General features: G+C 43.0%; 2 protein-coding genes across 2 annotated transcripts in view; both read right to left on the bottom strand.

The window, feature by feature from the left end:
* Positions 1-3,707, bottom strand: part of LOC307183573 (ubiquitin-ribosomal protein eS31 fusion protein-like) — a gene marked incomplete at its 5' end in the record, with an annotated part of 38,516 nt that extends 34,809 nt beyond the window's left edge. The window contains one exon of the mRNA XM_079916298.1: positions 3,530-3,707. Coding sequence (XP_079772424.1) covers positions 3,530-3,707 — 178 coding nt within the window. The remainder of the gene's footprint in view (positions 1-3,529) is intronic.
* The window catches only part of CTNND2 (catenin delta 2), a 935,284-nt gene that overhangs the window by 529,974 nt on the left and 390,176 nt on the right, over positions 1-15,134 (bottom strand). The window lies entirely within an intron of this gene.

A 15,134-nucleotide genomic window follows, 5' to 3' on the forward strand; every position in this document is an offset into this window, starting at 1 on the left:
AATCATTTATACATATACATATGTCCCCATATCTCTTCCCTCTAATATTGCTGTTTTAATGGAGCTGACAATCTAATTGTCTAGAAGTCACTGTTACCTATCTATAATGTGTGTGGGTGTATATATATATATATAAAAGCAAGACTCTGATATGAGCTGTTGCCTAAGGTTGCTTAATTTAGGTTAACCGTAAGTGCTCAACAGTAATGAAATTTCATTTAACAGAATACTAATCTTCAGAACTTATTTTATTTGAATCAATGAGGTTTTACATAATGTCTTATTTCAGAAGAGCAAACTATTAAAATTTTGAATTCAGCTTTGCTAATTTTCTCTATAAATCTTCAGTATATGAGAAATATTAAGGTTCTGAAAAACATTAACCTAGGATAAAGGTAGATTTGTAGTTGAGAATTCGGATTTACGAACATCTGAATTATTTAAAAAAAATTTTAAATACGTAACACTAAAGGAGTGCCAAATATCACAGTGATTTAAAACGTTTTATAAGAAAACAATGGTAGGATTTGTGCTTAAGGAAAAATATTTACATTTAAAGGATTGTTCATTCAGTGTCCACTCTTCAGGAATAAAAGATCTACTCATGGTTTTTAAGAATATATCAGTTTTCATAATATCCTGCCAAGCAAGATTCTAAATCTTCCAGATGATAATTAATAGTCATTGTTAACGATTAGGTGACTCCGTTAATATTTTCTGACTCGGAAGAAGATGTGTCTTTGTTGCTACGTCATCAGACATGATGAACCATTTGTCTAAAGAGAAGGTCAAGCCTTCATTGAAAGTAAACATTTTTTGAAGTTCCATTGTATCAATAGCAATTACTGCATTCATCTCATTTGCAAAAGGAAGGGTGCTTTCTGATCTATAAATGCCTATTATAACATGGTTCAACTAAGTGGGAGTGGTTATTTGAAAAAGAAATGTGGACATGAAATAAATAGAAATAATTTTCAAAGAGATGCTGCCACCTTTTGGTTGTTCTTCCATGAAGCATACACTCATTCCTGAAAGCTTGTGAAGTCAGGAGAAGCCCTGAATGAAATGACTGAACATTTCAGAATCATAAGCAATTCTGTGATGTCCTCGGAATTTCTTACTTAGATGGCTCCCACTCTTCTTGATAGGTTTCAGACTCGTTGATATGAAGTAATTTTTCCAAATGTTAATACAGCAGTAGAAAAGATCCATTTTAGAAATGGAGAACGTTCCAAGTTTTTTTGAGGTCAGGCATGTTAACGCTATGCCCATCACACCAACCAACTGAGGCAACAAAAGGTAATTTTTATTCTACTGAACAGAAGACTAGGAAAGATCACATACACCTTCTGTACTCAGCATTCCATTTAGACTTCATGTCTCATTTCATCATTCATTATTTCTCATATTTGTGAGTATCTTTTTACTAATTCCATTCTCTAAATAGAGTAGGGGTCAAATTTTGCTTTTCTTGTAAGTTCTTTAAAATTTCTTTCATTCCTAAGGAATTAATTTGCTTTAAGGTTGAAACAACAGGTACTGCTTAGGAAATAATTTCCTACTATAGTCTAATCAATAATTATAATAAGAAGAGGCCCCATGATTTTTTTAATGACTTCATTTAACTGACTGACTTGAAATTGAAACTTTTTAGAGTCAAATGGTGATATTTATTATTTATCAAAATATTTTAACAAGTTGAAATGCTAATCATGGTATGCTAAATGTCAATTATTTCACTTTAACAATTGAGCAGTTGTCTTAAGGAATATTGAGTAGCATTGCTGGTACTTACAATATTTCTTCAATTCCTTTTTTTTTTTTTTTTTTTTTTTTTGCGGTACACAGGCCTCTCACTGTTGTGGCCTCTCCCGTTGTGGAGCCTGTGCTCCGGACGCGCAGGCTCAGCGGCCATGGCCATGGCTCACGGGCTCAGCCGCTTCGCGGCATGTGGGATCTTCCCAGACCGGGGCACGAACCCGTGTCCCCTGCATCGGCAGGCGGACTCTCAACCACTGCACCACCAGGGAAGCCCTCTTCAATTCCCTTAAAATAATTATTTATTCAAATCAATGACTCCACATGCCAAAGATTTACAGGGTTTCCAAAATGTACCTGCAGACTAAAGGAACAGTGTCCAACCACGTAAGCCATGGGCTAATGTTAAAGGACTCAAGGAAATTGAGATTTAATCCAGTTTTTTTGTTTGTTTGTTTGTTTTTTTGCGGTACGCGGGCCTCTCACCGTTGTGGCCTCTCCCATTGTGGAGCACAGGCTCCGGACGCGCAGGCTCAGCGGCCATGGCTCACGGGCCCAGCCGCTCCGCGGCATGTGGGATCCTCCCAGGCCGGGGCACAAACCCGTGTCCCTTGCATCGGCAGGTGGACTCTCAACCACTGTGCCACCAGGGAAGACCTAATCGAGTTTTTTATACTAGCGTTGACCTTGAACTGCCCTTCAGTGTACAGCCGATATTTAGGCTGAGACCATCACTGCCCCTTGAGGTCTGGAACACAGTGCTTCGGACGTTTTCACTGCACAGTGGTAGGTGGACGCCCCAGGCCCTCGCTGGATATTGCATATTCCAAGAGTCACAGCAGAGCTTCCATCCCTGGCTCTTAAACTTCTGAGTTCCTACTGTCGCATCTCCCGACCCTTGCAGACCACGCCATGATGCTCAGCCCTTAAGTGACTTTTGCAACAGAAACTCATCCAAGTTCTAACTTCCAGCCTCTCTTACAGGGGCCTGAAGAGGGTGGGGACACACAGAACCCCAGCTCCTTCTCTGCCCCTCGCATCCCACACACCTCTTCCACAGCCCCTCAACCCAATGACCCCAAAGATGCTTCTCCCTCGAGAGGAACCATGAGGCCAACAGTGTCTGAAATCATTTCCTACGACTTTATTACCATGCCTCTCCTTTCCTCACCCTGTATCCTGCCTCACAGCTCCTCCTTTTTAATTCACTCACTCAGCATCCTTCATCACGATAATTCTGAACTGAGAGCATTACATTAAACAATGCCCCAGACGCCTCCCTGTCTGTCTCTCCCTACCTGGATAAGATAGCTCCATGGCTATTCCGCCAAGGCTGAGGTTTTTTTTTTTTTTTTTTTTTTTTTTTTTTTTTTTTGTGGTACGTGGGCCTCTCACTGCCGTGGCCCCTCCCGCCGCGGAGCACAGGCTCCGGACGCGCAGGCTCAGTGGCCATGGCTCATGGGCCCAGCCACTCCGCGGCGCGCGGGATCCTCCGGATCGGCGCATGAACCCGCGTCCCCTGCATCGTCAGGCGGACTCCCAACCACTGTGCCACCAGGGAAGCCCAAGGCTGAGTTTTAACGTTTATTTATCTGTTGTTGTAAGCCATGATAAAACAGCCTTAAAAAGTAGGGACCATGAAAGTGTGTGTGGTAACCTCAGGACCATCAGGAATGAATAGGTTTCAAACAGCCAGGCCAGGTTCAGCCGTCTTCTTTCTCCATCAGGCACGTCCTGTGCGCCCCCCTCCCTACCCCCCATCCCCGGTTACCAAACAGTGCAGGGTCAGAACTGTCACGCCGAGAGCATGTTTGGTTTTCATCCCAGCAGTGATTCAGGGCATTGGTGGTTTTATTGTCAGATTTCTTCATGGGGTTAATGCCATCAGAGCTGTTCTTCAGGCCCAGGATGCTAAAATAGGGTTGTTCAGTGGACGCAGCTACTGGCATTCTGCATTCCATCGGAAGCTGCAGTCAGGGTTTTCAGTCCCCCACGCCACCCGCCACGTTAGGAACTTGGATGAAATACTATACATCTTGACGATGAACTTGGGAGAGGTCTATGCAATCGGGGGGGACAGAGATTCCCTCATTAGTACCAGTAAAGGGAACTCACCAGAGAGAATCCTCTGTTTAAGTACCATAAACCAAAAGCCCTTTACTCAGCCAGTTGTTCTGAAGTCCAAATTCATTTGCCCATGGAAACGGTGTCACTCATGATCGTTAGTTCCATGTCCCACTCATAATATTACTTTCTTTTGTCAAAACAAACAGCTTTTTATTGATGCATAACGTAGTTGATTTACAATGTTGTGTTAGTTTCAGGTGTACAGCAAAGTGATTCAGTTACACATATATTCTTTTTCAGATACTTTTCCATTACAGGTTATTACAAGAGAGTGAATATTGTTGCCTATGCCATACAGTAGGTCCTTGTTGTTTGTCTATTTTATATACAGGACTGTTCATCCCAAACTCCTAAGTTATCCCTCCTCCCTTGCCCCTTTGGGAACCATAAGTTTGTTTTCTATGTCTATGAGTCTATTCCTGTTTTCTAAATAAGTTCATTTGTATCATTTTTTAGATCGACAGTCTCTTGAATAAGTGGTGCTGGGAAAACTGGACAGTTACATGTGAAAGAATGAAATTAGAACACTCCCTAACACCATACACAAAAATAAACCCAAAATGGATTAAAGACCTAAACGTAAGACCAGATACTATAAAAATTCCTAGAGGAAAACACAGGCAGAACACTCTTTGACATAAATCATAGTATTACTGGACTCAGTGTCTAAGCACACTCTTTGGACTACACTAAGCAGAAAGTATGACCAGAGCTCTAAAATGCTGGCCACAGTTTGAGATTGGGGCAGGCCTCATACTCAGGGAAGAAGAAAGACAGTAGCCATGCACTGGATGCCTGAGTCTGACCGCCTCTAGCTCTGGGCCAAAATCTTTGCATCCACTGTATGCCTCATTACTCCTCAAACATACAATCAGAGTGTGGGAGGACAGAAGGAGTAAACACAGGCACAGAAAAGTCAAGTCACTTGGGGAAGGATGGAGGCCTGGTTAACCACTAGAGCTGGGGCTCAAACTCATGTCTGTCTATGTGTCTCCAAACTTATAAACTCTGTACATCTGAAAAGTGGAAATCCCCCCTCCCCCAGGTTCTAATTATTTTCACTCATTCATTAGAAAACTATCTTTTCTGAGTACCAGGCTGAGTGCTTCCAATGCAAAGGAGAACAAAGACGTCACTTCTGCATCAATGACACTCCTCGTCTAACGTGAAAGGTCAGATCACATAAATAACTATGTAAATAGGGCTTCCCTGGTGGTGCAGTGGTTAAGAATCTGCCTGCCAATGCAGGGGACACGGGTTCGAGCCCTGGTCCAGGAAGATCCCACATGCCGCGGAGCAACTAAGCCTGTGGGCCACAACTACCGAGCCTGCGCTCTAGAGCCAGTGTGCCAAGAGCCTGTGCTCAGCAACAAGAGAAGCCACTGTAATGAGAAGCCCATGTGCACGAACAAAGACACAACACAGCCAAAAATAAATAAATAAAATTAAAAAATTAAAAAGAAAGAACTATGTAAATAGAAATTATGAAGAAAGGGGTAGGGTGACCCAAACTTAATGAGGGCAATATTAGATTCAGTGGTCAGTGAAGACCACTTTGGGGGTAACATTTAAGCTCAGATAGGAAGGATAAGTAGATGTCTAGGAGGCAAAGAATTATGGGTAGAGTAGAAGGGATGGTGTGTGCAAAGGCCCTGAGGCACAAAAGAGCTTGGTGCATTTTAGGAAACTGAAAGACCTGCTGGAGGTAGAGAGGGGGGAAGAGTGGTGAGGGGAAAGTGTGCAAAAATAGGCAGGGGTGAGATCAGGAGTATCTCCAAAGGGCAGAAGAATTTTATATTAGAAAATAAAAGATAGGTGGCCCATACTAGATCAGGGAGCTGTACATTTTAGACATTGATTTGTATGTGTAAATCACCCATAAATCTAGCATTTTTATGTCAGAAACTACCTATACATTGAACAAGAAAAATTATTGACATACTTGTGTAATATTGTAAGAAAATGGTTCTATGATAAATTAGATTATCTTTCAGCAAAGCTGACTTCCGCCCCACCCCACTGTGCTGGACTAGGCTTCTGTGCCTTACTGACATTAGGTTGGCCAGGGGACTTGATTCAGTCATTGGGATGGAAGAGTATGGGATGTGAGCCTCAGGAAGACGTGGTGACCAACCAGAAGAAGGACACGCCCATTCATCCTAGGCCCAGAATGACCACACATCAAGCTGATCTGAACCTGCCTGCAGCCGGGAAGCAAAAGCAGACAGCAACCTGCACGCATCAAGGCCGTCCAGAAACCACGCTTCACAAGTGACGTGCATAACTGTGAGTGTGTGAATAAATGCTTCGCATAACAATCTGTGGAGCTCTGGGTGGTGCACAACGTGGTTTTGCTGGAGCAATAGTTAACACAAAGCTGTAACATGAAGAACTGCCCTCAGTGTCCGCCCCCCAACACACACGCACAGGTGCACTTGCAAGCACACACGCACGCACACAGACACACACACATTTGCTCTCCTCTAGACAACAGAAGAAGAAACCGAAAAATAAAGTCTAGCAGTCTAGGCAGCATGTGAAGCACTATCCTTGACTCTACCCTAAATGATGGCTAGTTAGACCGTGACTTTGTAATCGAATTAAACCAGGCTGCTACTACTGACTGCACTGCTCTGGCTTCATTATAAACCCATTATACAGAATATTTCAGATCTTCTGCAAAATTATTTTACTCAAAAAAAAGGGAAGGATATCAGTAAAATGCAATGGCAAAAGAGAACTGCTTTGAGCAGCTGCACATACACCATTTCGGTTTCCAGCTTAGGGAAACCTCCGTCTTTTCTAGCACACGTCTTTACAGCCAATAAGATGCTGGCACTTAAAGCTATTACATCGCTCCCTTGTGTATAACTGGGGGATTTTTATATTGCTATAATGCTTCCCACTTCTTACGGGTTTTTTGAAGTAAGTCTTTTAACAGTGAGGTTTTACTGCATAGACTCCAGGATGACATTGAAAGGCATCTAAAAGAGAGAAAATTGCATTGATATATTTGGCCATTGTGTTAATCGCTGAACCAGTCTAAGATCTAGATGTGATTTTTATTTTATTTTTTTTTGCGGTACGCGGGCCTCTCACCGTTGTGGTCTCTCCCGTTGCAGAGCACAGGCTCCAGACGCGCAGGTACAGCAGCCATGGCTCACGGGCCCAGCCGCTCCGCGGCATGTGGAATCTTCCCGGACTGGGGCATGAACCCATGTTCCCTGCATCGGCAGGCGGACTCTCAACCACTGCACCACCAGGGAAGCCCCTCTAGATGTGATTTTTAAAAAATGTATCTGATGGCTCTTAAACATTCTCATATCCTAAGAATTTAAATATACTAAAATACAGATTTCATGAATTCTAGAGTCCTTTCCACTATGCAGAGAGTTGTTCAAATAGGACAATTAAATTTCTTGTTCTTAGATATATGAGTTTACAGAATTTTAGAGTTGAAATAGGCTTCGGAAACTGCTGTAACCTAGTGTATCTCAAATTGTGTGAGTCATGAATGCCTTTCAGGATCTAGTGAAACCTAGATGCTACCCCAGAAAAAAATTCGTATCAAAACTTGGTATGTACCTACAGGGAGTTCAGACCATTCTGAAACCCATCTATGGACATCTCATGAGTTCATGGTCTCCAGAATAAGAGCTCTGATCCTGTCCGCATGCTAGATGTGAATCATTTTTCCTGTTTTATCCATCTAATTCCCATTGCCCTGCAGGCTCAGTGGTGGTTAAAAGCCTGGAGAGAGGCCAGACCACTACAGGATTACTGTCTGTCAACTTGCTTCTGGTTTATTTCAAACATTCATAAGTATTTAGAGAGAAATTTACTATGCTGTGGTGTACCTGTCGCCCAGCTCTAACTGTCAGCCTCTGGCTACCTGGTTTCATCTATTCCCCCTCCCTCACTTTTTTGGCTGAGCTATTTAAAAAACAAATCCATGGCATCCTACTATTTCATCCATGAAACCTGCAATGTGCATCTCTAGATGATGAGGATATACCATTATCCAAATTAGTAGAAATCCCTCCTATCGTCTAATCCCAACTTCATATTACAATTTCTCATCTTGGGACTTCCCTGGTGGTCCAGTGGGTAAGACTCTGCACTTCCAATGCAGGAGGCCTGGGGTTCGATCCCTGGTTGGGAAACTAGATCCCACACGCATGCTGCAACTAAGAAGTCCGCATGCCACAACTAAAGATCCTGCATGCCACAGTGAAGATCCCGTATCCTGCAACTAAGACCTGGTGCAGCTAAATAAATAAATAACGTGACCATATAATATTTAAAAAAAATTTCTCATCTTGAAGATTTTTTAAACAGTTGGTTTGTTTAAATCAAGATTCTCCAAAATTTGCACATTTAATTTGCTTGTTATCTCTTTACTCTTTTCTATTTAATAGTCCCTTCCTGAATGTTTTTTTTTTATTGATTTGTTTTTAAATGAATTTTTAATTTTTTTTCTCAAAGCATCTCCCACATTTCGGGTTTGGCCAATAACTTCCTTGCACTCTCATTGAATTTCTTCCTCCATCCTATGAGGCCCTAAAATCTGGGAATTAGAGACAGGTGATGTTTATTTGTGGCTTTATTCTGTTTAATCTAGAAGGGAGCAAAAGTCTATGAGAATCCTTTCACTCAATGGAGAGTAGGATCAATGGAAGACATATTTTTACCTTTCAGTCTGAACTTCCCTCCGGTCTTTTATAATACGTGTTTTCATCATTTTACTGATTCATTACTCTTCTAAGGAACAGGCCTTTCCTGATAAAGCAACTATCTTTTTCCTGCATATGATCTGTTTGTAGAGCAGATGGGCTGTAATAAAATGTATTCCACATCTTGCCCTGGGACAGTATGCATGGAAGCACCTGGCACAGTCCCCCTAAAAATGGCCAGGTCTTCAATGTTGGCTGAAGTTGAACTGAAGGAAATCTCAATTACTCCCAATAACTCTATCTCAGTTATTAAAATAAATAATCAGCTTCTGGATTAAGGAAAACAACTCATCACAACATAAACCAAGATTCTCTGTATTGACAATGGAATAAGAATACACCTTCCCATTCTTGGTTACACATGACGTCAACTTCTCCAGAACTGTGTGCTTATCTGGTTCCGAAAACTGATAAATCAAACAGTAAAAAAAATACCCAGTGAAAAGGCTGAATACTCAATACAACTTAGGAAGGCAAAAAAGTATTTTAGTTGGTTCACATCGTACAGTCACAGGAAAAATGAATTCTCCACATACTCATCGCCAGTCTGTCACCCCACATACCGCCCAGCTTTATCCTCCAGTAGCTACCGATACACTTTCTAACATAGACATTGAACACCAGGCTGTGAAGTACGCGATGTTAAATGCATCTCAAAGTCAGTTATGATCTTATCTGAAGAACATAAACAGAATTGATTTTTTTGTACTCTCTCAGGTAGACTTCAAATCTGCTACTCGGAGAAAACTAAGGATTATTATTAGAACTGATATAGACAAAGTCTAATGAACCCTGATGTGAGGGCTGCATTTGGAAGAACATGAGCATGTCAGCCGTCAGCTCCTCTTAATGTGCAATCACTCAGCAACTGCCTTGGAATATCTCTCTTACTGAATTTTCTTGTTGTTTAACTTTCTGTGCTTCTCAAGCGTATTTCAAAACTCCTTAAAAGCAGAGATGAGGGGCTTCCCTGGTGGCGCAGTGGTTAAGAATCTGCCTGCCAATGCAGGGGACACGGGTTTGAGCCCTGGTCCAGGAAGATCCCACATGCCGCGGAGCAACTAAGCCCGTGTGCCACAACTACTGAGCCTGCGAGCCACAACTACTGAAGCCCGTGTGCCTAAAGCCTGTGCTCTGCAACAAGAGAAGCCACCACAATGAGAAGCCTGTGCACCACAACAAAGAGTAGCCCCCGCTCACTGCAACTAGAGAAAGCCCGCATGCAGCAGCGAAGACCCAATGCAGCCAAAAATTAAATAAATAAATAATTTTATTAAAAAAAAAAAACAGAGATGACTCTTGCTTAGTCACTGAAGGAAGGCAGGTTATCTGACTGTTCATTCTTTCATTAGACAACTTGTTAAAACACTATGCTTACAAGCTTAGCCAACATGACAGAACAGGATAAAAAGTCACAGTTCTTGTCCTCAACAGACTTACTTCTTTGCATCCCTCTTGAACCCATTCCTGGGAACTAAGGAGAAGCCCCACAGTTTTCTGTGCTCCAAGAAGAAGGCAGGAGCCTCCATGATGGACTCTTTCCAGGTAAGAGCTCCACTGTCCCAGGAGAATGGCACTCTAGAATCTGTGCTCCTGGCCAACATAGAGTGACTGTCGGACCTCTCACCTGACCAAGGACCATCCAAGCAGAAACTATTGAAGCCCTGCCTCTCAACACTGAAAGGGCCTTATACCACAATTTGAAAGTCACCGTTACACTCATAGGTTCAACCAATGTTTATTATGCAACTACTATGTGCTGTGCATTTTTTTAAGGTGCTGGTCATATGGTGCTGGACAAACTGACACCTTTCTTTGAAGAAAATAAACTCAAGGAGCCTTGTTGGGGGGGACCAAATCCTACACAACCCGTAATACACAACTAGCTCTAGCTGACGGTTGCTCTGAGTTGGGAGATGGAAGACTGGTCAAGGGATTTAATATCAGCTGTGCTGGTTGTGGGATCTAAACAGTGGCTGGGCTAGTTACTTAGCATCTGTAGGAAGTGGTGGAGATCATACACGGCTGTGAATTACTTATAAAGGAAAAACGTATGATATAGAAATTACATGTGTATACAATGAGACTCAATTTTATTTTTTGTTTACGTTTTTATTGAAGTACAGTTGATTTACAATGTTGTGCTGTTTTCAGGTGTACAGCACAGTGATTCAGTTATATATCCATATCTGTATCTATATCTACATCTATATATTCTTTTTCAGATTCTTTTCCCTTATAGGTTATTATAAAATATTGAGTATAGTTCCCTGTGCTATACAGTAGGTCCTTGTTGTTTATCTATTTTATATATAGTAGTGTGGGCCTTCCCTGGTGGCACAGTGGTTAAGAATCCACCTGCCAATGCAGGGAACATGGGTTCGAGCCCTGGTCCGGGAAGATCCCACATCCTGTGGAGCAACTAAGCCCATGAGCCACAACTACTGAGCCCGCACTCTAGAGCCCACAAGCCACAACTACTGAGCCTGTGCTCTAGAGCCCGCGAGCCACAACTACTGAAGCTCACGCGCCTAGAGTCCGTGCTCTGCAACAAGAGAAGCCACCGCAATGGGAAGCCCACACACCGCAACGAAGAAAGTAGCCCCCACTCGCCACAACTAGAGAAAGCCCACATACAGCAATGAAGAGCCAGCGCAGCCAAAAATAAAAAAATAAATATATATAGTAGTGTGTCTATGTTAACTCCAAACTCCTAATTTATCTCTCCCCTACCCCCTTTCCTCTTTGGCAAACATAAGTTTGTTTTCTATGTCTGTGGATCTATTTCTGCTTTATAAATAAGTTCATTTGTATCATTTTTTTAGATTCCACATGTAAGCAATATCATATGATATTTGTTTTTCTCTGGCTTACTTCACTCAGTATGAGAATCTCTAGGCCCATCCATATTGCTGCAAATGGCATTATTTCATTCTTTCTTTTTTTTTGTGGTATGCAGGCCTCTCACTGTTTTGGCCGCTCCTGTTGTGGAGCACAGGCTCCAGACGTGCAGGCTCAGCGGCCATGGCTCAGGCCCAGCCGCTCCATGGCATGTGGGATCTTCCCAGATCGGGGCATGAACCCATGTCCCCTGCATCAGCAGGCGGACTCTCAACCACTGTGTCACCAGGGAAGCCCTCATTCTTTTTTATGGCTGAGTAATATTCCATTGTATATATGTACCACATCTTCTTTATCCATTCATCTGTCCATGGACATTTAGGTTGCTTCCATGTCTTGGCTAGTGTGAATAGCACTGCAAGAGACTCTTAAAAATTCCTATGCCTATCCCCATTCTTATTATCCTTACATTGATTACTCAGATCATAATTTTAGAAGTCTTTTGGTCATGACTAATCATAAAAGCGAGATAATTTCAGTAATTAAAATTCCCAGTCTCTTGTAAGAGTCAAAATTCCAAAATATATATACGGTTTCATCAAGAGTCTTCCCAGGTAGGACGTGCTTCAGTTGGGAAGTCTCTGGTCGTACAGTCAAGGGTGTGGGACTTTTCACTGACCCCCTTGCCTTGCATTCCCTTTTCTTCACACCCAAGCTTGCTGGCCGGGGTTTCCCACTTCTTCAGGGGTCACCGTGGGTGGGAGTGAGTGCTGAGGACGGGAGAGTCTGATTGCAGGAGCAGGTCATGGCCCAGCCTTGATGCTCTGGAGCTGACTCTTTGTGGGAGAGATGTTCATCAGTGAACATCTGAAGGCCACTGCCTGGGCAATGGAAGTGGGCAGTAGCTCTCCACCATTCCTTTGCTAAGACCCACCCCAAGCCCTGCGTGAGCACCTGAGGGTGCCCCTGCAGCCTTCTTTCCTGAAGTTTCCTGCTCCTGGCAGGTCTCTTGAGTGGGCTTCTTTCCCAATGACCCAGCAAGGCACCCACCCCAGAGTCCATATCTGGCTTTCGCCCTACAGTCCAAAGGGCCATCTTCTCTCCCGTGGCCCTGCACCCTGCTGCTGTGGGCCACTCCAGCCAGTTTCCTGCTTGGAGGCTGGGCAGGCTTGAATCAGAGTATAAAACATTTCTATAAAAGAGAGTTGATGCATTTCTAAGAAACTTTCTGTAAAAGAGAGTTGATGCTTCTAAGAAAACTAGGTTGAATGCTCTGGAAAGGCATTATCAAAAATTTTTGAAAAGGGCTTCCCTGGTGGCGCAGTGTTGAGAGTCCGCCTGCCGATGCAGGGGACACGGGTTCGTGCCCCGGTCCAGGAAGATCCCACATGCCGCAGAGCGGCTGGGCCCGTGAGCCATGGCCGCTGAGCCTGTGCGTCCGGAGCCTGTGCTCCGCAACGGAAGAGGCCACAACAGTGAGAGGTCCGCGTACCGAAAAAAAAAAAAAAATTATTGAATAACTTAGGAGAAAAAAATGGACAAAGAGGGAAAGAACCATATATTTAAAAATCCGTCAAGAAGGTCTCTGTATTCAAATTGTTTCACAAGTAACTCGAGGTCCGCTTCTCTTTAAAGACACCAGAACTGGAAGGGGCAGGACTGTAGTATTAGGGGTGCAGTTTGTACAGAATGGATGGGGAGGCAATGCAAGCAGCAGGCCCCCATGCAAAGAAAAGGCCCAGCTCCTAAGCAAAAAGTTAGTGAAGAAATCAACATTTACAAGGTTTATGTCAAAATAAAATACCCAATGTACACATGTATCATATTTACGATTCTCTGTTTGAACCAGGTTTTTCAACTGCCTGACCCTCTCCCCACCATTGCTGACTTTGTGAACACGGAGAGCTTCCATTCTTCCGTCGTCTCCTTTCCTCAGGTTGTAGAATCAGGAGACAAAAGGAAAACCCCAAAAAATCTGAGGTAGAAAACAAAAGCAAAACCTCTTCTCATTTTGGTTCTCCCTTAAGTTATCCTCCCCTGTTTTTTCTTTCAAGTCTCAATTCTATTAGTCTACTTATATGTCCACTTTTGCACTTCATAATCCCTCAGAAAGTCATACAGGCTGGTTTCCATGAAGGGAATTCATCACCCCCCAAAGTAAGCTCCTCAGTCTTCTTCCATCGAGTTACTTCCTGGAGCAATGACAAGGGTGCCCACCCTGGTTCCTGGGCTGTTGAGTTGGGTTTTCTTCCTCTTTCTCTGACTACTTATTTTTCCTCTTCTTCCATGGTGCCTTCATGGGCACAACCAAGGTCCTCTTGTTTCAGCTTCTTCTCTCCCCCTTGCTCACAACTCCTTGTTATTTCAACTCACGCTTCTGGGGTGTTGCCAACGGTGTCCGGGTGCCCATAGCTGAGAGCACTGCACTTTGCCACTGGCAGGGATGCAGTAAAGCCCGTGAATAAATGGGTAACTTCCACTGTCAGCCTTGACTTCTCCCCAGACTCCAAATCCACATACTCAGGGGCTATCACTGGGCAGTGGCCAACAGGGACAGTTACTCAATTAAGACTCTTTTCCTTTATCTGGGCTCCAGAAGTGGTAATAAAATATCACTGATGATAATAAAATGACAAACATTATATTATAAACAGTATGAGGCATGTCAAGGACTTACAAAGTGCTGGGAACATAGCTAGCCCTCCACAAACAGCAGCTTTGTTAACTGCTTGTTAGATAGCACCTCACATCTGTCCTCTGTGCCCTGCTTCAGTAACCGAATTAGCACAGCTTTAATCACTGAGACCAGTAATCAATTTCTGAGTCATTTTCTACTTCTTTCTCAAGCCTCACATCCAATAAATTGCCAAATCCCGCCCATTCCCCCAACCTCCCCCAAAATCTAAAAATTAAATCTTAAAGCTGAGCTGTGTTCCTCTTTATGTTCCCACAGCCACTGACCTACTTTGGGCCCTCGTCACATTTCATCTAGACCCTGCAGGAGGCCCCTCACTGGGTTACTGTACAATGGACTCCCTTGTAGAGTACTAGCCCATAATAGTTCCCCTTGGCTTCGAAAATACCCTTATACGGTTGCCAGTAATGTCCCTACGTAATACTGTCTTTAAACGGCTCAGAAACTTTCAATGGCTCTTTACCACCTGAGGAATCAATCCAGGTGATTCTAAGCAACGAATGGCCTGACCTCAACCCACCTTTCCAACTTCCTCTCCCAGGTGCAGGCAGGCAGGCACCTGTGATTCCCTGCACGTGGCACCTTCTCAGATTCCCAGTCTTCCAATCATTGTACACCCTTGTGCACAAGAAACTTTGCTTCCATTTCAGACCATAAAAGTCCTACCTGTATTTCAAAGCCCATCATTTTCCTGATGTTCTCCTAAATAAACTTTCTTTGGAATTAAAGAATTAATTCCTTCTCCATCTTTCTGTGCTACTTCCTCAAAACTGTCATAAACCATGTATTTTTCCATGTTTAATAATAACCTATACACACACATACATTATATGCAAATATATTTCGACACATACATATATGTTACAGACTAATAGACTACATGCTCATTGAAGATTTTACTTATCTTAATTTTACTAACAGAGCAGTGGATGGGTTCAAAAATGAATGAATGAATGTATGAATATATTCTATGCTATATA

Source organism: Stenella coeruleoalba (genome assembly GCF_951394435.1).
Source record: "Stenella coeruleoalba genome assembly, chromosome: 3".
NCBI lineage: Eukaryota > Metazoa > Chordata > Mammalia > Artiodactyla > Delphinidae > Stenella > Stenella coeruleoalba.